At 42.0% G+C, this 20,809-nt stretch overlaps 1 protein-coding gene and 1 long non-coding RNA gene across 3 annotated transcripts in view; one reads left to right on the plus strand and one right to left on the minus strand.

Moving 5' to 3' along the window:
- Positions 1 to 13,020: 13,020 nt before the first annotated feature.
- The window catches only part of TTC28 (tetratricopeptide repeat domain 28), a 379,945-nt gene continuing 372,156 nt past the window's right edge, over positions 13,021 to 20,809 (minus strand). For both annotated transcript variants that reach the window (XM_081113799.1, XM_081113798.1), the window contains 3 exons: positions 20,068 to 20,197; positions 17,204 to 17,311; positions 13,021 to 15,598 (listed from right to left, as the gene is read on the minus strand). In XM_081113799.1, coding sequence (XP_080969925.1) covers positions 13,968 to 15,598; positions 17,204 to 17,311; positions 20,068 to 20,197 — 1,869 coding nt within the window. In that variant the 3' untranslated portion in view covers positions 13,021 to 13,967. The remainder of the gene's footprint in view (positions 15,599 to 17,203; positions 17,312 to 20,067; positions 20,198 to 20,809) is intronic.
- Positions 17,625 to 20,326, plus strand: LOC308535090. The gene is made up of 2 exons (XR_013997232.1): positions 17,625 to 18,838; positions 20,072 to 20,326. It is a non-coding gene; the product is annotated as an uncharacterized lncRNA (long non-coding RNA).

Consider the following 20,809-nt stretch of genomic DNA (forward strand, 5'->3'; position numbering starts at 1 on the left):
TGGACTGGAGGGTCCTGGGTTCAATTCCAGTCAAGGGCACGTGCCCAGGTTACAGGCTCGATCCCCAGTAGGGGGTGTGCAAGAGGCAGCCAATCAATTATTCTCTGTCATCATTGATGTTTCTCTTTCTCTCCCTTCCTTTCTGAAATCAATAAAAATACATATTTTTTAAAAAAGTAACATGGAAAACCTTTAAAAAACTTTCCACAGATGGGAACTATCTTGTTCCTCATCAAACTTGCAGTCTATTCATTTTTTAAATACCAGTATGGATTTATGATTTTCTTATTTATTCAGTGCAGTATAATTTGTTTCTAGCATTATTTATTTTGATATTGAAATTGTACCTGATCTGGCCAGTGGGAGCCCCTTTAAGTTGTCATCTGTGCACTTTTGACATGTCCCAAACGTTCTTTGTGCACTTTTTAACATTCTACTACACAGAATGTTCCTCCCCTGGCGTCAGCTATTTTCCAAGGAGCCCTGGTTTCTTTTAGTGGAGACTAGTATTTAGAAGTCAAAATCTGAGTTTTAGGTGTTGCTGCTTCCAGGCTCTCCCAGTCAGAGGTAGGGAATAAATCTGTATGTCTATCAGTCAGTTGACCCATCAATTGATAGATGTAAGCCATGAGTTTACATCAATACTTCCAATTCCAATCCAATACTATTTGGGTTCATTCTACCTTTCTATATTTGCCACTCCATTTCCAACAGTGAGAAACCTTCCATATCCTTAGTATTCATTTGTGTATTTGTTTGATCCCACTGTACGTAACGTATCTATATTGCCATCACCACCTCTGCCCTGGATGGATATTCCCCCCACCCACTCAGGCCCAGCACCCCACATGGGGCCACTGTCACCACTCCAGGTCGTCATCCTCCTCAGCCAGCCTGTGCTCTGACATCTGGCACTTCCTTCCCCACCCCTCAAGGAGGCTCTCCGCCCTGAGGGCACTGTTACCTCCCTGGGCACTGTGTTCCTCCCCCTGGTTTGATACCTGCCTGGCTCAGAACCACCTCAGGCTTTTGTTCTGAATGTTTTGGGAGGGCCAAGAGGGGAAGAGAGTTTAAGATGCTTTTTGATAAGCAGAGATGAATTTCCTTTCTGATTTATGATTTTTTGTGTCTTATTTAAGAAATATTTTCTTTGAAATTATAAAAATATTATTCTATAAAGCTTATAAAAGTTATTTTCACATTCAAGGCTTTAATTCATCTGAAACTGATTTTTGTATATGGGTAGAAGTAGGATCCAGTTTATTTTCTTTGAGATGGGTCTATATTATGAAATGGGTTATAGCAGTATTATTAATTAGTTCATATTTTGATATGACCTATTATTGATCTGTTAACTATCTAAGAAACTGATCTGCAGTTTCACTTCTATAATATCAAGTTTCCATATATCATGAGTCTAATTCTGAGCTTTCTCTTTCATTTCTATACTAATCATTACCACACTATCTTATTAACCATAATTTCTCATTCAGCCAGAGTCTAGTCAGGAAAACAAACCTCTTTAAGTATTTCAAGCAAGAGCAGATTTAGTCTGGAGAATTGGGTATTTACAAAAGCAGTAGCAGGCCTCGAGGGATAAAGGTTCAGGAAGTGACTGCTACTTCTCAGGTTTGCCACTAACTTTCAGGAAGTCAGGAAGGTGCAGAAACTACAGAAAATCTCTGGAAATAATCAGTTGTCACCAATACTTAGGCTGGTGATTTACAGAAAACACCTGAAGGATGCTGCAAAATCTCACATCTCATCTGCTGAAGTCCATCAGGTATTTGCCATTCTTTGACAAAGGTGCAAAAGTGTACTTCTGCCTTCATTGTATGAGTGTCTTTCATTGAGAATCTACCCAGAAATCTGCTGGCAGGATCAGGGGAAATGTAGCTTCCGACACCCAGCCCTGTGAGTTAGAGGAGGACAGGGAAGGGGCATGAGGGCATGAACTGCCTACAGGCATCCTGGCACAGGTTCTTATTAATTAGTCTCATTGTCTGTGCATGCCCCTTCTCCCCTGCTCATATGGTCCTGGCTATTCTGAGTCCATTGCATTGCCATGTGAACTTCAGATAATCTTGTTAAATGTTATGAAAAACTCAGGATTAATTGAATTTACACCTAGTTTTCAGACTGATTTTGGGTTCATTGACCCTTTATGATATTCAGGCTTGCTATCCTTTAAAATGATTCATCTTTCTTTTTAACATCTTTTAATAAAGCTTTATGAATTTCTATATGAAGATCCTGTATCTCATTCTATTTAGTAATTCAATACTCCTTAAAAAATATGTGCTAGTCCCTATTCTAGGTGGTGAGGATGTAGTTGTAAACAAGAGAAACATACCTATCTTAGTAAACCTTAAGACAGCAAACTAATTATTTTAATATATTACCATGCAGTAATAAGCACTACAAAGAAAACTAAAGCTGGAGTAAAAGGGATAGAACATGATTGCAAGGGGTGTGTCTTAAAATTGTCAAGGCAGGCCTCAGATGGGTGACATTAGAGCAGAAAGCTGAAGGGGACGAGTGAGCAAGGCTTGTGGATATCAGCAAAAGCAGCGTGTGCAAAGGCTCTGGGGCAGGAGCATGTTTGATACATCCAAGAAGCCGCAAGAAGGCCTCTGGCTGGAGTGGAGTGAGCAGGGAGGAGAGAGATGGGGCCAGATCACAGAGCACTTTATAGATACTAGAAGGGCTTTGATGCAAACAGATAAGGTGAGCTGATTATTTTTATATATATTTTAATTGATTTCAGAGAGGAAGGGAGAGAGAGAAACATCAATGATGTGAGAGAAATGAGAGAATCATTGATCGGCTGCCTCCTATACGCCCCCTACCAGGGATCAAGCCCACAACCAAGCATGTGCCCTTGACCAGAATCGAACCTGGGACCCTTCTGTCTGCAGGTCAGTGCTGTATCCATTGACCCAAACCGGCTAGGCCAGTGATGGCGAACCTTTTGAGCTCGGCGTGTCCGCATTTTGAAAAACCCTAACTGAACTCTGGTGCCGTGTCACATATAGAAATGTTTTGATATTTGCAACCATAGTAAAACAAAGACTTATATTTTTGATATTTATTTTATATATTTAAATGCCATTTAACAAAGAAAAATCAACCAAAAAAATGAGTTCACGTGTCACGCGTGTCATAGGTTCGCCATCACTGGGCTAGGGCCTGATGTATGTTTTTAAATGGCTGCTACAGCTGCCATGTGGAAAACAGACGGAAGGGGAAAAGGTTGGGACTTAGAGAGGTTAATGAGGTCATTATCTTAGTACAGGCTAGCGATGACAGGCCAGCCAGCAGGTTTCAGAGGTAAAAGTTCCAACATGTTGACGAGGGATTCTATGTGGTGCGTACAAGAAAGGAAGAATTTGAATGAGGCTTCATTGGCTTTTTCCCTGAACTGCTGGATGGAGTTGCCATTTTACTGAGACGTGGAAGACTTCAGAGGGAACAAGACTAGGGAAAAAAGCGGTTGGGTTTTTCATTTTAACTTTATACACATTGACATATAACACACAAATTCCAATTGTACCACCTGGTGAATTGTTACCAAGTGAGCCCATCCAGAGAAGCAAATGCAAAAGTAAATATCATAACTTTAACACCATAAATTTGTTTTGCGACTTTTGGAACTTTATATAAATGGAAACATATGGCATATACTCTATTCTGTCTTATTTTATTAGACATTTTGTTTATCAAATATTTCCTTTATATAGTTACTACTTTTTATATCCTATTTAAGAAACATTTGCCCTAGGTTCTAGTCTCTTGTGTTTTCTAACTATTTTCCCTGGAATTGCTGCCTTTTAGTTACCTTTCAGGTTTAGAAGTACAATCTATCAAGAATCGATTCCTTTTTATGTGTCCTTCTAGGCTGTGCTTGCCTTTTCATTTTCTTAGTGATGACTTTTGAAGAGCAGACCATTTTAATTTAGAGATTCCAATTTATTTTTCTTTTATGGTTAGTGTTTTTTGTGTCTTAAGAAATCTTTGACTCAAGGTCAAAGAGATATTTTATTACATATGAAGCTTTTTAATTGCAACTTTTATGCCTAGGTTTGTGATCTATCTTGAATTAATTTTTGAGTGTTGTTTGAGGTAACTGTTGAGGTTTTTTCCCCCCCTAAATGATACATAGTTGTTTTTATTCCATATATTGAAAATACTGTCCTTTACCCATTGAATTTCCTTGACACCCTTTATTGAACATCAATTGACCATATATGTCTGGGCTCTTTTATCTTCATACTAGAGGCCTGGTGCATGATGGGGGCCGGCAGGGGAGGGGGGCCATGGCCCCCAACTGGGCCCACCCTCAGTCGGGGTTGGGGGGGCGGCCTGATCGGAGTCGGGCCAGCCTGGGGGAGGTGTCAGCCCCTCCCCCCCCCACACACACACATTGGGCCAGTTGGCCGGCCGCAGTGCATGTGACAGCAACAGGTTGTTCCAGTGTTTGATCGCTTGGCTTTTATAGATTAGATCAGATCAGATTAGATTAGATTAGATAGATAATTTTTAGATTCTACTCTACCCACTGAACAACTTGTTTATATGCTAATACCACAATCTTCACGGTAGCTTTAAAGTCGTGTGGTCTACTTCTTTTTTCCCCTACTAATATTTTGGTTGCAATCACATTAACTCTGTAGATAAATTTAGGGAGAATTAACATCTTAATAATAATGAATATTTCATCCATGAACAGAGTATCTCTCTCCATTTATGTCTTTAATTTTTCTCAGCAGTGTTTTTTAGTTTTCAATGTAAGTCTTATCTGTCTTTTGTTTAATTTATTCTAAATATTTTTTTAAATTCTCTATTGTTTAAAGTATTACATAAGTCTCCTTTTTCCCCCATTGACCTCTCGCCCCTACCCCCCAGCACATGCCTTCACCCCCCTTCTGTTTGTGTCCATTGGTTATGCCTCATATGCATGCATATACATCCTTTAGTTGATCTCTTACCCACTCACCCCCCGCCTTCCCTCATAGGTTGGACAGTCTGCTTGATGCTTCTAATGACTCTGGTTCTATTTTTGTTCATCAGTTTATGTTGTTCATTATATTCCACAAATGAGTGAGATCATGTGATATTTATCTTTCTCCGACTGGCTTATTTTGCTTAGCATAATGCTCTCCAGTTCTATATATGCTGTTGCAAATGGTAAGAATTCCTTCTTTTTTACAGCAGTGTAGTATTCCATTGTGTAGATGTACCACAGTTTTCTAATCCACTCATCTGCTGATGGGCACTTAGGCTTGTTTCCAAATCTTAGCTACAGTATTATAAATTGTGCTGCTATGAACATAGGGGTACATATATCCTTTCAGATTGGTGTTTCTGATTTCTTGGGATATATTCCTAGAAGTGGGATTACTGGGTCAAATGGAAGTTCCATTTTTAATTTTTTGAGGAAACGCCATACTGTTTTCCACAGTGGCTGCACAGTCTGCATTCCCACCAGTAGTGAAGGAGGGTTCCTTTTTCTCAGCATCCTCGCCAGCACTTGTCGTTTGTTGATTTGTTGATTATAGCCATTCTGACAGGTGTGAGATGGTACTTCATTGTCGTTTTGATTTGTATCTCTCGGGTGACTAGTGACTTTGAGCATGTTTTCATGTGTCTCGACCTTCTGTATGTCCTCTTTCAAAAAGTGTCTATATAGGTCATTTTCCCATTTTTTGATTGGATTGTTTACCTTCCTTTCGTTAAGTTGTATGAGTTCCCTATAAATTTTGGAGATTAAAACCATTATGCTGATTGTTTAATAGACTCGCTATATAAGCAGAAAGAACATGGTTCATCTAGATATTTTTATATGTATGGGCATTACTCTTAGTGATATTTGTTGTCCTTCGTTGCTCATGCCACTTAACTGCAGGTTGAGACCTATTCTCCTTGCAAGTAGAATAAAATAATGCACTTTTTTTGGCAGACCCTATTCATATGGTTAAAAAAATTAAGATTGCCTTTTATTTTTGAAACCTTTAATATTTAGATTCAATGAAGTTGTTATTGAATTTAGCATTGATATTGTAAAATAAATGCAATTTGGATTTCATATTTCTTAACATTCATTCTTATTTCACAAATGGTTGATAAAGAAATTATGCATCATAAAGAAGGAATCTTTGATGTTTTTAATTTGTATTTCTCTGATTGCTATTGAGGTTGGTGATCTTTCTTTGTATTTAATGGCCCCTTAGGATTCCCCTGTTCTGTATTGCCTATTTATCTTCATGGATTGTGCTTTTTGTGTCTTTAGGTATATTTTTGAATCCAGGGCTTATTCACATTTTGCTTCCTAATCTTTTTGTTGTACAGGCCAGATTTTGTATTCTTACCACTTGATTGTTTGTGAAGCATGTCTTGCTACTGCCTTTTTTTTGTTGATTTTATTCATGACAAGAATTGTCAGTATGAGAATATATCTTTTATGCAACCAACTTAATAAAGAATTTAAAAAAAAAAAACCTTATTGGAGATAACATTGGCTAATGTGCTTTCTTGTTGTTTTGTTGATGGTTTCTTTTGCTGTGCAGAAGCTTTTTATTTTGATGAAGTTCCATTTGTTTATTTTCTCCTTAGTTTCCATTGCCCAAGAGCTGTATCAGTAAAGATATTGCTACAACAAATGTCTGCTATTTTGCTGCCTATAGCTTCTTCTAAGATTTTTATGGTTTCCTGTCTTACATTTAAGTCCTTTATCCATTTTGAGTTTATTTTTGTGTATGGTGTAAGTTGGTGGTCTGGTTTCATTTTTTTTGCGTGTATCTGTCCAATTTTCTGAACACCATTTATTGAATAGACTGTCTTGACTCCATTGTATGTTCTTGCCTCCTTTGTCAAATATTAATTGAGCATAGTGGTTTGGGTCAATTTCTGGGTTCTCTGTTCTGTTCCATTGGTCTATCTGTCTATTCTTGTGCCAGTACCAGGCAGTTTTGAGAACAGTGGCTTTGTAGTATAGCTTGATATCTGGTATTTGATCCCTCCAACTTTGTTCTTCTCAAGATTGCTGCAGCTATTTGGGGTCTTTTTTTATTCCAGATGATTTTTTGGAGAGTTTGTTCTAGGTCTGTGAAATACGTCGTAGGTATTTTAATGGGGATTGCATTGAATCTATAGATTGCTTTAGGTAGTATGGACATTTTAATGATGTTGATTCTACCAGTCTATGAACATGGTATATTCTTCCATTTCTTTTTATCTTCCTCTATTTTTTCAGCATCCTGTAATTTTCTGAGTACAGGTCCTTTACCTCCTTGGTTAGATTTATTCCTAGGTATCTTAATTTTTTTTTTGTTGCAATGGTAAATGGGATTGTTCTTTTAGTTTCTCTTTCTGTGAGTTCATTATTGGTATATAAAAAAGCCATAGAGCCCAGCCGGCGTGGCTCAGTGGTTGAGCATTGACCTATGACAGTGGTTCTCAACCTTCCTAATGCCGTGACCCTTTAATAGTTCCTCATGTTGTGGTGACCCCCAACCATAAAATTATTTTCATTGCTACTTCAAAACTGTAATGTTGCTACTGTTATGAATCGTAATGTAAATATCTGATATGCAGGATGTATTTAGGCGACCCCTGTAAAAGGGTTGTTCAACCACCAAAGTGGTCGCGACCCACAGGTTGAGAACCGCTGACTAGGTGGTCATGGTCTGATTCCGGTCAGGGCACATGTCCGGATTGTGGGCTCGATCAAGTGTGGGGCATGCAGGAGGCAGCTGATCAGTGATTCTCTCTCATCATTGATGTTTCTATTGCGCTCTCTCTCCCTCTCCTTTCCTCTCTGAAATAACTAATAATATATTTTTTAAAAAGCCATAGATTTCTGGGTGTTAATTTTGTATCCTGTTACATTGCCAAATTCATTTATTAATTCTAGTAGTTTTTTTATGGAGTCTTTAGGGTTTTCTATGTACAATATCATGTCATCTGAAACAATGACAATTTTACTTCTTTTCCAGTTTGGATGCCTTTTATTTCTTCTGGTCTGGTCGCTATGGCTAGCACTTCCAGTACTATGTCGAACAGGAGTGGTGAAAGTGGGCATCCCTGTCTTGTTCCTGTTCTTAGGGGAAATGGCTGAAGTTTTTGCCCATTGAGTATGATGTTAGCTGTAGATTTGTCATATAAGGTTTTTATTATGTTGAGGTATGATCCTTCTATTCGCACTTTGCTGATTTTTTATCAGGAAAGGGTGTTGGATTTTCTCAGATGCCTGCTCTGCATCAATTGATAAGATTATGTGATTTTTCTCTCTCAATTTGTTTATATGATGTAACACATTTAGTGATTTGTGGATATTGTACCAGCCTCTTATCCCTGGAATAAATCGCACTTGCTCATGGTGTATGATCTTTCTAATGTAATGCTGTATCCAATTTGCTAGAATTTTGTTGAGGATTTTAGCGTCTATGTTCCTCAGGGATATTAGCCTGTAATTCTCCTTCTTTGTAGTGTCTTTATCTGCTTTTGGGAATAGGTTTTAGTTCAGTGATGGTGAACCTATGGCACGCGTGTCAGAGGTGACACGCGAACTCATTTTTTTTGGTTGATTTTTCTTTGTTAAATGGCACTTAAATATATAAAATAAATATCAAAAATATAAGTCTTTGTTTTACTATGGTTGCAAATATCAAAACATTTCTATATGTGACACGGCACCAGAGTTAAGTTAGGGTTTTTCAAAATGCTGACACGCCGAGCTCAAAAGGTTCACCATCACTGTTTCAGTTCTTTGAATGTTTGGTAAAACTCCCCTGTGAAGCCATCCGGTCCAGGGCTTTTGTTTGCTGGAAGTTTTTTTATTACTATTTCAATTTCATCAGTAGTTAGCACATCATTGCAAGCAGTCAAACTCCCAGTCTCCCAAACTCCTGGTGGAACAACTGCCCAAGAGGACAATTTGCATATTAGGCTTTTATTATATAGGAGAATTCCATGTGTGCTTGTGAAGAGTATGGATTCACTATCAGAGACCAGGCTCTTTCCATTTCATAAGGCTGTTTGCTGAATTTGTTTAAACCTATACGCTTTCTAAATTTCTATTTCATCCATCAATAATTGAGAGTAGAAGGTAGAATCTCAAAGTATGGTAGCGTGGTTTTCCAAAATTGTAGTTCTGCCAATTTTTACCTTATGAATTTTGAAGCTATATGGTTATCTGCATACCAATTCAGAATTTTGCCTTTCTGCTATTATTTAAACATTAGAATATGACTCTTTTTTTTTTTTATCGGTGCCTTTTACTTTAATAGCTATTTTGCTGATCCTTTTATTGTCAAATTTTTGGGGCCATATGCTTTGGTGTGTTTTTTTTTCCAAATAGTATATAGTTTCTTAAGGAGCATGTGGCATATTGCTATTGGCTGTTGATCTCCTTTTTAATTATTTAGTTCACTGAAATTTATCATGATTATTGGTAATTTTTCTTATTTTGTATTTGTCTTGCTTTTAAAATAGTTTTTGTTGTTGTTCCCTCCTTTTTTCTATTTCTTTAGATCAATCAAGTTTTACAAACTTTCCTCATTTTTCATCCCCCAGCTAGTTTGGAAGTATAGCCATCTGTTTCTATTTTTGTGGGTGATTATGTACATTTATTTAATTTACTCTAAAAAGTATCCTACTCTTACCAAACAACCTGTGATACTTTAACTTCCTTGTTTTACATGTTATCTATTATTTTTATTGTTACCCAAATAAGACAGTACTGTTTATACAGTCAATATTTGTTTTGATTTATTCACATTTACCTAGTTCTTTGTTCACTAGTCCATCATGCTTCTCAGACTTTTACATGTAGGACTGTTTTCATTCTTTATGAAATACTTTCCTTAGAAGTTTCTTTAGATAGAGGGATCTGGTTGTAATGAACTCTGTTTTGTTTTGTCTAAACACTTAATAATGTAACTAGAATTTTCTGGTCCTCCAACTCTGATCACAGAATATCAGAAGCATTTAGCATCTAAATAGCCACCCACTAACAGATACCTAATGCCTTGGCGCTGGAGAAGCCTGCATGCAGATTGGCCTGCTGTCCATTGTCTTCCTGGCAAATGTGAGGGTCGAGTGTATTTACAAGGATAAACCTCTAGACAGATACGTGCTTATTAATGACACATGACTACCCTGTGCACTGCGGAGAGACCTGGAAAGGGTGGCATGTGTATAGACAGTGATTCAGATACAGCACTCGAAGCCGAGGGAACTCATGCTTTAATAGACACCAAAATCACAAAAGAAGGCCAAGTGCCTTAGCAATCTCAATAAAAATATGAAGTTCTTTTTACATGATAAATTTCATAATATAAAAAGTTTAATGCCATCTGGAAACTGTAATTTACAAAAATGTCCACATAGGCCAAAGATGGCTACCTCTGCATACAACGGGTGTGAGTGCCAAGTGGGGCAGGGGTCTGAGGAAGGGAGAGGTGACCACATGTATCCTTACATGGAATATCTTTGAAGGATCTGGCACAAACAAGGGCCCAGTTCACAAACCACATGTACAATCATTTTAGATAAAACAACAAAATAGGTGATGAAATATTATACACTTTTCACTTTCTGCCTACTTACTAAAAGCAAACCAGATTATTGGGTGGTATTTTTTCCAGCCGGAAGTGAAACTAACAAAGTGACAGTTCCCCTTGTGGTGGGAAGTGGCGTGACAGGCAGGCACCATACTGAGACTTGCTACCATGATCACCTACTGAGAGTCACTGGGACAAGGTCAGGATAGGGACAGTGTGTGCAGCACTGGTCTCCTGCTGAGACCCAGCAAGCATCAGTGCGAACCATGATTTTTTTTCAAATGGATGGAGGTGAGAATTTTTTCATTTTACTACACACTAATGTAAATTTTAGTAGCTAATTGTGTCTTGGTATTTTGACTTAGTTAAAAGGCAAAGTAGTTGAGTAGTTCACTGGTGAGAATTAAGGTAGAATCTACTCCTACCTTGCTTTGTGGTCATACCAAGGCTGCTAGGAAAGGGAGATTTTATTGCTTGTGTTCAGTGTATTTGCATCTGATGAGTACAGTAGGGGCAGGGCATTCCAGTTTCCTGAGCTGAAATCGAATTGTATCCAATGGGATTTGCATATGGAAAAGAAAAAGTAATTTTTGTAAATTTTACCCATATCCATTGACTCCTTCCAAGATGGAGCAAAAAGCCAAGACTATGTATGGAGGAGTCATTCGCTTCTATCCATGTGACTCAGAGTTCTCATGAACGCCAATCGATTTTGTCTATAACCTGACAATTCCCCTTGATTGTAGAAACAACACATTATTCTGCTTGTGTTTTCTGTTATCTATACCAGGACTCAGCATACTTTCTTAAAAGGCCAGGTATTTAGATATTTTAGGCTTTGTGGGCCAAGAGGAAAACATCAAGAATGTTATGTGGGTATTTAGATAACTGTTTAAAAATGTAAAATCTATTCCTAGCTCATGGCTGTAAAAAAAACCAGGCCTCTGACCAGATTTAGCCTCTGGGTTGTAGTTTGCCAACTATTGATCTGTACAAAGAAATCTGTGAATTACCCAATCTCACAATTTTTAAGTGCATACTTTTTTTTTTCAGTATAGCCTGAAAAATTCACTCTGATTTTACATCCATTTTATTCCTGTAGAAAACACCAAGAGTGACAGTAAACATAAAGAAGCAACGACTCTACCGTGATTTTGTTTGGTCCTATTATTTCACCATCTCAGCTTTCCCTCATTGTAGCTTATATCTAGAACAACAACAAAAAACACATATACCATTTGGCTTTTCAACATGAAACCTGTAACAATAATGTACGTAGGACTGAAACCAAGTTAGGGTCCACGAATTCTCCTGGCTGGCCTGATAACCTCGGGAAGCGGTGTGGTGTGGTGGAGGCATGAGCTAGAGGTGGGCAAATGGGCAGCAGCCTTGTCCTCACGGACAGAGCACAGGCCCCAGGCCTTCCGTCCAGGGCTCCTTGGCACTTGGGAAAGAGGCTGAGATTTGCTAAGAAAGGAACAGCCCAACTATCTACATATAGATTCAGAAATTTACTGTGAGGTTTAGTTTTCATAATGGAGAACCTGATTTTGTTATCTAATGCACAGTGCTATAAACTTGGCTTTCATTTGCTACACTAGTACTTTTATTACCACTTATTTTTTTCCTATTGACATAAAGTTATTTCTCTTCCAGCATTAGGTCAGGGTTAGACTGGGACAGCCTTATTGTTTGCTTTTGTGGACATGGCTGTTGGGTTAAATGCAAAAACCTCTATGACATGGCAGAGAATAACACAAATTGAATAAATATTATCCCTTCCTCTTTTCAGAGTATACCGAGGAGCAGGGCCAGTCGTCAGTGTATGTTTACAGAGTGACATCCTACCTAAGGTTAAAATCTCTCCCTGTGGGTCTTGATGTTTGTGACCCTTATGCCAGGCCCCTCACGTCCACTCGCTCCCTGTGCTGCGGGTGCCCCGGGCCATGCCCACCTTTGTGTGATACATCCTCACAGTGAGGGCGAAGGCTTTTCATTTTAGAATTACCTGAGAGGCTTCTTTACATTCTCCAGCTAACCTTAGCACTGATAGAACTTTCAGCATTGCCTTTCTTTATTTGGATATGTTAATGTCACCCCTCTCTAGACTATTATTTTGTCTCTTCCCAGCTGGCAACACCTTCAGGGATGTGTTTCCCTGTTCAGCAGTATTTGGATGTAAATACACCCAAGGCCCTGCTTCTCGGGCTATGGACATAAAGCCTTCTGTGGGAGAGCAGGGGGCCCCGGTCACAGCGAAGATGAGGGTCCCTGTGTAGCTCACAGACATGGGGTGCTGGGATTGTGGGAACCTGGCAACAGAGTTAGAAGTGGTTTTAGAGGCCTGGAGATGGGAAAAGATAATAAAATTAAGCAGCTAATAAAGGGAATAGGAGCTGGAAGGCTAGATTCTGGTTAAATCTAGTTAGAGGATTTTTTTATTTTTTTTTATTTTTTTGCTTATAAGGAAACTGAATAATTTCAGTCTTTCCACCCCAAAGCTTGATAATTACTTATTGATGACTATTCAAAATTTGACATTTTAAAAAACTTTCTGAGCTTTTAAAAATAATAGCTATAAATGCAAAGTACTATTGATAATAAAACCAAGTTGTTCATCCACGTACAAAAAAGTCAGTAATGTTTTAAAAGCACAAAATTGCATTTTAAATCGCAATTGCATAGTTCTGAAATGCCTGGATAAGAGTTATATAAATTTTTTAAGAAAATTCAAGTTTGGTTGACGGTGGGCCCCAAGGATATTTGTAGAGCTCAAAAAAACCAAGTTCAGGATGGAAGCGCTGTTTTGATGTGAATTATTGCATTGTTACTGTGATGTCACAGTATCATGAGACCAAAACTGCTACAATTTAATTTAAAATCATTGGCATTTTTTAAACCATTATTCTGTTTTTGGCTAATATAACATTTTCATGTAGAATTCAAGTTAGAGAGATTTTATATATCCCACCCCCAGTCAGCACCTGAAAGCCTTAAAAAAGCTCTATTTGTATTTCTGTGTATAAAAGGTACTGCATATATACCTCTTAGCAAAATATGTGCTCCCTTTCCTCTCCCCACCCCAGAACCCTGGCCATTTTTAATACAAAAATCCTGTTGAAGAATCACATCAAAGATGAGAAGCAGAGAGTTCAAAGGTAAACATTTGGTGAAGTGTGTAGAAAATTCCATGAGCCTCCTGTACCAATCCCACAGAAGTGCTGGCTTTTGATGAACCTGACCCAGAGAAGCCACCATCTGTGTGTGTGGTGGTGCCCTGGCCTGGAGTGCACCCTTTGTGAGATAGCTGGTGGCTTTGTGGGGTGACTGCACTCAGACAAGGAGTAGGCCAAGCGAACAGGTCCTCTGCAGGCTGCTGCACTGAGTCCCTGGCACAAAGATGCTTTAGCATTTGGAGGAAGGAAAAAACCTTCCTGGGGACAGAAACTTGTAGCCGTTGCCAGAAGGAAGTCTCAAAGGGCGAGTGGGGGCTGCAGCAGGAGGGCCAGCGGGTGGTGGCAGCGTGCTCAACGTGGTGGTCTCGCTGCGCCAGTGTCCGTTGGGAGGGGGTTTTGGTGGTGTTTCTCTGTGTTGTTGCAAAGACAGCTCCTTGAGTTCAAGCTTGTCTACGCCCTCCTCCTTCTTGTTGTGCCGAGGTGACAGATTTAACAGGCTGAGGACATCTCTTTTGGAAGTCATCGTTCCAGGGGTCCCCCGGAATATTTTCATGGGTCCTGTGGAATGCTGGGGTGTGCTCTGCCAGAACATCTTCAGGTTGTGCACAGCCTGCACCTTTTCGTCAATGGCTGCCATTTTCAGTTTATCTATGTCGGGAGCATCAGCTGGACTCGAGCGAGCAGAACCAGCTGAGGAATAGGAGAGAGCTGGGGACGGTGCACTACCAGCAGGAGAGTGGTGGCCTGAGTTTGGGGACATGTTCCTTGGGGATTTGGAAATGTGGGCACTGTAAGGAGAGCTGGGATACTTCAGTTTAAAGAGAGGCTGGTCAGTCAGGGAAGTCTGGGAATCAGAGCCGGGCGACGGGCGGCCACTATGCTGGCTCGGGCTGTCTTTGATGGACACCTCCAAGGTGGTGGGGCTGCTGTATCCTGAACTCACCTTGGGCAGGGATGAGCTTCTGGCTGGGGGCTTTGGTTTAACAGTAATTGGTGATGGCTGACCCTTCTGATGGGAGAGCGTAGGCCTGCTGAACGCACTTGTTTCTGATGCTCTGAAGACGGCAGTGTTATTTGGCATGGAAATGCCATCTTCTGGGTTGTTATTCTTGCTGGTCTGACTGCCACCCCTCTGAAGACGTTCCACTGCAATAAGATGACTTTGTGTCTCCTCTAGAATTTTCTGGGCCAACTCTTGTGGATCCAGCTTTGGGTTGCTTTCTTCTTGGGATTTCACAGTGCTATCTGTTTCTGTGCTAGACTGGTCTGATTCTCCCGTATCTGAACTTGCTAGTTTTCCAACCTTTTGGAAGGGTGAGTTTGGGCTGGGAATCAGAGTCATTTTAACTGGAGAATTTGGAGTGCTTATGCTCCCCTTGGAGCTTATAGAAACTTTCACACCTCCAGTTGTCCCTACTCGGGACTGTTTGTAATCTGGTGAGAAGCGTGTCTTTCTGTTTTCTTGGTAGGCTGCCAAAGGCTCAGTGCTAATGATGGAAAACCCTTCATATTCTTCCTCATCTTTGCTGCCTGTAGGGCGGGTTTGAGGGGATAGCTGGCTCCGAGGCAGGGTGGATCGCTGTGGGTAAGCATTCTTGGGCCTGTCGTAGTCCTGCCGTCCTCGGGGACCCCCACCTTCTGACCCACCCTCAGGCTTGGAGACAAAGCTCATCGAGGAGGCGATGGAGCTCAAACTGTACACAGAGATGGCATCCGAAGCGATGCTCTCTGCGCCGGTGGGAGAGAAGGGAGGGTGCTGGTAGCCCAAGGGCAGGGCATTGGAGACAGACTGGGCCGAGGCCAGGGATTCCAGGGAAGACGAGCTGTCGAGGCTGAGGCGCTTGGGCAGCTCAGTAGAATCTAAGACAAAACGTATGTACCCAGAAGGCAGTTAGAATTCTATATGGTTTTGATTTTTCTTTCAAAACCACAAGCATCTTTATATGCATAGAAGCTAGTAAAGAATTATACAAGTGCTACTTATATACAACTTGAATTCATCTTGTAATTCTGAAAAACACAGTCCTGTTGGGAAAAGGACATCTTACATAGGGACAGAAACACCCTAGGAGACCCCGCTGCAACCACCATGCACTCCCTACTCTGCTCCCTCTTCTGGGGACCCCACCCCCGTCTGCCTCCTGCCCTGACTGGGGCCTGTAGGCAATCTATGATGTCCCCTGTCCTAGAACCAAACCCCCTATCCCTCTAGCTCTGGCCCCATCGCTGAACATTCCAGCAGCCTCCTCAGGAGTCACTCTCCGCACTGCCTCTCCTCCCACTTTCTCTTAACCAACTCCACTCAGGCTTTTGTCCTCCCATTTCTCGTAACGGTCACCAATAACGTCCATGCTACCACATCCGTGTTCACTCCTCAGCTCTGCGGTCGATGGCACTCTGCCTTCTCTGATGACTCCTTCCCAGGCCTCGCCTCATCTTTGTGACCTTTGAACCCTGGCATGTTCACAATCCTCTTCCCTTCGGACCTGTATGCACTCATGCATCTCCACCATGGCCTCTCCTTGAACTCTAAACTCTAGAACCAGCTGCCTATGTATGTGTCTAATGCAGGGGTGGGCAAACTCTTTGACTCGAGGGCCACAATGGGTTCTTAAACTGGACCGGAACAAAAGCATGGATGGAGTGTTTGTGTGAACTAATATAAATTCAAAGTAAACATCATTACATAAAAGGGTACGGTCTTTTTTTTTTTAGTTTTATTCATTTCCGCGGGCCATAGTTTGCCCACGGCTGGTCTAATGGATACTTCAAAACTGAGTATGTCCGCCCTAGCCTGGTGGCTCAGTTGGTTGGAGCATCGTTCTGTACACCAAAAGGTTGCAGGTTCAATCCCAGGTTGGTGCGCATATGGGAGGCAACCAATTAATGTTTCTCTCTCTCTCCAATCAATAAAAAACATATCCTTCGGTGAGGATTCAAAACAAAACTCAGTACGTCCAAGATAAAACTCATTTTTCCTGCTACTTTCAAGGTTTCAGCAAAAGGTATTCCCTTCTGGTAGTTGTTCCCAAAAATAGGGTATCACCTTTGATGTCTAACAGACATTTTTCAATAGATCCTGTTCGTGTTCAAACCATGGCTACCATCGAGCCAGCATTTCATCTTCACTCTGCAGCCAGCTTGGCCCTTTAAAGGTCAGGTAGGCAGGTGTCCCTCCCAGGCCTGAGTGACCTGGTACCACTCCTCCCTATTCTGTCTGCTCTGTGGCCTCTGTGTCACTTCGTAGGCCAGTACACTCTGCTTGTTTTCTTCAGGGCACTTGGCAGCACCTCATCTGATCTGCTACATGTGTTTTAATTGTAAGTTCCATAAGAGCAGGGAGTTCCTTTACTGCTCTTGAACAGTCCCTAACACATACACACACACAAATGTTTCTTCACATTTCTTTCCCCTTCCGAAAATGTGCTGGTGTCTGACCCCAGGGGCGCTGGGCGGAGCTCTTACCGAAAAGGGCGAGCAAGGACTGGAGTGCAAAGTGCATGGTTCTTCGACTGGCTTGTTTCCCGGTTTTCAGGATTACTTCCTCTTGACCAACTTCACAGAGATCAAAACCTAGAGGAACAAAGAGTATAAACATCTGCTTCCTTAGGGAAGATTCCATATCCTGAAAAGGATGAGAGCTGTAGGGCTCCTCATACAGTGTCATGGGAACCCCCACAGACCCCTCGGCAAGCACCCTGCCTGGGGCTCCTGAGTCCCTTCATAGAGCATTGGCTGCTTTCCTGCCTGTACTGCCTTCTTGAGAGCTGAGGGCTGGAATTAGTAAGGCTCATTAACATTTGTTTTCTCCATTCTTTTGTAGAACAGTCCACTTAAAGGAGTCAGTCCAGGACAAAAACTAGCCACTCTTTGGCATTGGGTCCAGTATGCAGAGCTGGTGCATGGGAAGGTGGAAGCTTCTCAGTGGCAAGGACGGTATCTTCATACGTGGTCAGTGTCTGCTGCCAAGGGCTTTGGAGTGAACTGTGATGGTAGAGAATCTGAATCTGCTCTCTTGGTTGAACCACCCTGCAGGGACTCCACTCTGCCAAAGCCCACGAGGGGCTGCTCCCCGAGTCTAAGGGTTTGCCTGAGACTTGGGGCACAACAGAAAGCATGAGCCTCCTGAGCAAGAGGCTTGAGTGAGCTATTGCCACAAGCACTCCAACCTCTTAAGAGACTCTGCAGAGGCACCCAGTGCATCGCCCCAGGAAGAACTCAGGAGGAAGAAGCCAAACACGCTGTGATGAAGGGCTCTGTCCACAGAAAGGCACCGCTGAGCAAGAATTTAGGGCCTGAAGAGCCTTCAGCACAGAGAATCTTCACTCAGCAGATCACTGAGCTCCGCTAACCACGCCAGCACTTGGTGGTGAAGTCCCGGACGCAGGCACCTGTGAGATCAGGCCCTTTCCCTCCTCTGATCTCACTGTTGCAGTGATTGGAACCTGTTATTTACAATGCTGCCCGCCAGCATGCTGTGCCTTTCATGATGGAGAGCAGTTACTAAAGGAGAAATTTGTGTCTAGGTAGTATTCTTACTCAAGGATTCTGATATTGGTGTGACACTGTCTTTCCTTTGGGAATTAGGTTTATTCAAAGAGCTACTCAGCATTCTGCTTGCTGGGGGACATTTTCCTCTCTGAATCATAAACAGTCCCTGAAAGCAACAGGAAGGTCTCAGGGAACTCAGCATTTAAAAACAAATTAATATAAATGTAATATTTTAGTTAGAAACCTCTACTTTTACCAAAATGATTCTAATAGAACTCAGTCCTCTAAATAACCAACAGCCCTGTGATGGGTTTTGATGGCATGTGTTTCATGTTGAGGACTGGAAAGGGGGCATCTTTCAGACCCTTGGAGCCCTCAGAATGAGGGAGCCATTTCTCTAGATGCCCAGCCGCCGCATTTCCCCTTCCCCCCATCTCAGTCCACAGGACCTGGAAATTATAAGTATGTGCATACCAACTCATGCCTTGAGTATCAATGGGATTTGGAAAGTACAGAGAAGTAGAGAAACATCAAGGAAAATCACCCACAATCCCAGCACCAGAGAGCCAGTGACACACCTGACAACGGGCACTGAAACCCAGTTCACAGGTAAGGAGGCCTGGCTCCACCACACCTACACCCACGGGAGGCTTAGGCTGTGCACGGAAGAGCTTTTCCTTTATAAAGAAAGGTCTTGGCTTCATCTCCTTACTCACCTGTATTATTACCCAAGACTAGCCCTACAGCCTGTCATGGAAGTGAAAAGAGATACGTCCTGGGTATAGGCCTGGCCTTTCTCACTCTTGCTCCATTTGCTACTGACCACTTTTATTTAGTGCTATGTTTACACCAAGAAGACTGCTTTAAGGAAATACAAATCCTAAAGGACATTAAAATGCCTATTCACAGGGGACGTGTGCGGTGGGGGCTTTGTGGGTTTCCCTTGTTACCTTAAGTTGAGGTTGGCTAGGAAAGGTCATCTACAAAATGGGTTAGAAAAAATGACCCAGTACTGAATATCTGGGCCTTACAACCAGAAGAAAATTCTTCTTTAAGGACCTGCTGTCCTGCCATGTCTGGTCCCTATAACAGTGAAGTCAGGCTGTCATTCTCCAAAGACTCCCCATTCTCAGGTTAAAACCAAAGGCCAGCCCATGTCTTCTCGACCCATTTCTGCCCTCCCCCATGCCAGTCACTAGGACTGTGATGCTTTTTCTGTCACAGTGCGCCTCACCTTCTAAGGTGCCTCCCTTAGATGAGGTAGTTACTGTCTGTCTAAGAGGGCAGGGCCTTTTGTCCTTTGCTCACTGCTGCATCTCCAGTGCATAGGACACTGGCTGGCACATGACAGGTCGTCGAAAAAAAGCACTGGTGTGAATGGCTCCCAAGCAAGGCACAGAGACACAAGGGGAGTTCTGTCGGGAGCTGCCTCAGTGTTGAAAAAGGACAGTGAGCACCTGGATTGAACAGGGGCCTGTACGTGCAGTTCTAGGTCCCACAGTAAAAGCTAAGGTGGTTTCAATAGTATTTTCTTTCTGCCTGTTTCCAGTATTAAAACCATTGTTTTATGACTCCCAACAGTACTGAATCTAGCAGGTTCATATTAAAATGATGACCACAAATGAGAGAAAAAGTCATAAGGGAAATGGGAGAAAGCTGGGGAGCTCTTTGGGAATTGTACTAAACCACTAGAACCTCTGGGTAACTATTTGAGTAATAAAAATTCTAGGGAGATAGAAAACCCCTGAGAGCCCACCAACTTTACCCAAAAGAAATTAGGAGAAAACTTGATTTTTCAAAAATAGAACTAAAGAAACCAATTAATAAGTCTTTCCTACCCAGAGCCGCCAGGAACTCGTGACAGCCCGGGAGCCGCCACAGCTGGACACTGATGGAGACTTGGATGGGAGCCAGAGCGAAGTCCTGCTCCTTCTCGCAGGCCTGCAGCTGGACCAGCACCTGGTGGAGCTGAGTGAGAGCGAACACGTGAGCTCCTTCCCCAGCCTCCTTCCCCTCCAGCCCACCTAGGATTTGTCCCCGAGCTCCTCTCCTCTCGCCTGTTACTGTCATCACTAACGAGCTTATGTCTGTATAGCATCTGAAATAGTCTTTAGTGTCTCATGCCTGTTGTTCTCTCTGTGGGAAACTCAAGGGGCAGTGGGTTGGTAAAGGTCACGGGCCAGCCCAGTCAGGGTTTCTGCTTCCAGCCTCACGTCTTCCCTTGAGCACATTCGCTGCGGGGCTACTGAGCACTGGAGAGGGACTGGCGGGGGGCGGTTTATAGGCCTGGTCATCTCCCTCTCTTTTTGTCTATTTAATTAAAACCATCTTTATGATCTTGAGGTAAACGGTGAAGAATCCAAGGTTACATTCTAGAGCAGGGGTGGGGAACCTTTTTCTGCCAAGGGCCATTTGGATATTTATAGCATCATTTGTGGGCCATACAAAATTAACTTAAAAATTAGCCTCCTATATTTGGTCAAGCATTTCATTAACTCATCCCTAATAACTTGGCAGGGCCAGACCAAATGATTTCTTGGGCCTTATATGGCCCGTGGGCCAGACGTTCCCCACCCCTGC

Source organism: Myotis nattereri, assembly GCF_964212035.1.
Source record: "Myotis nattereri genome assembly, chromosome: 19".
Lineage (NCBI taxonomy): Eukaryota > Metazoa > Chordata > Mammalia > Chiroptera > Vespertilionidae > Myotis > Myotis nattereri.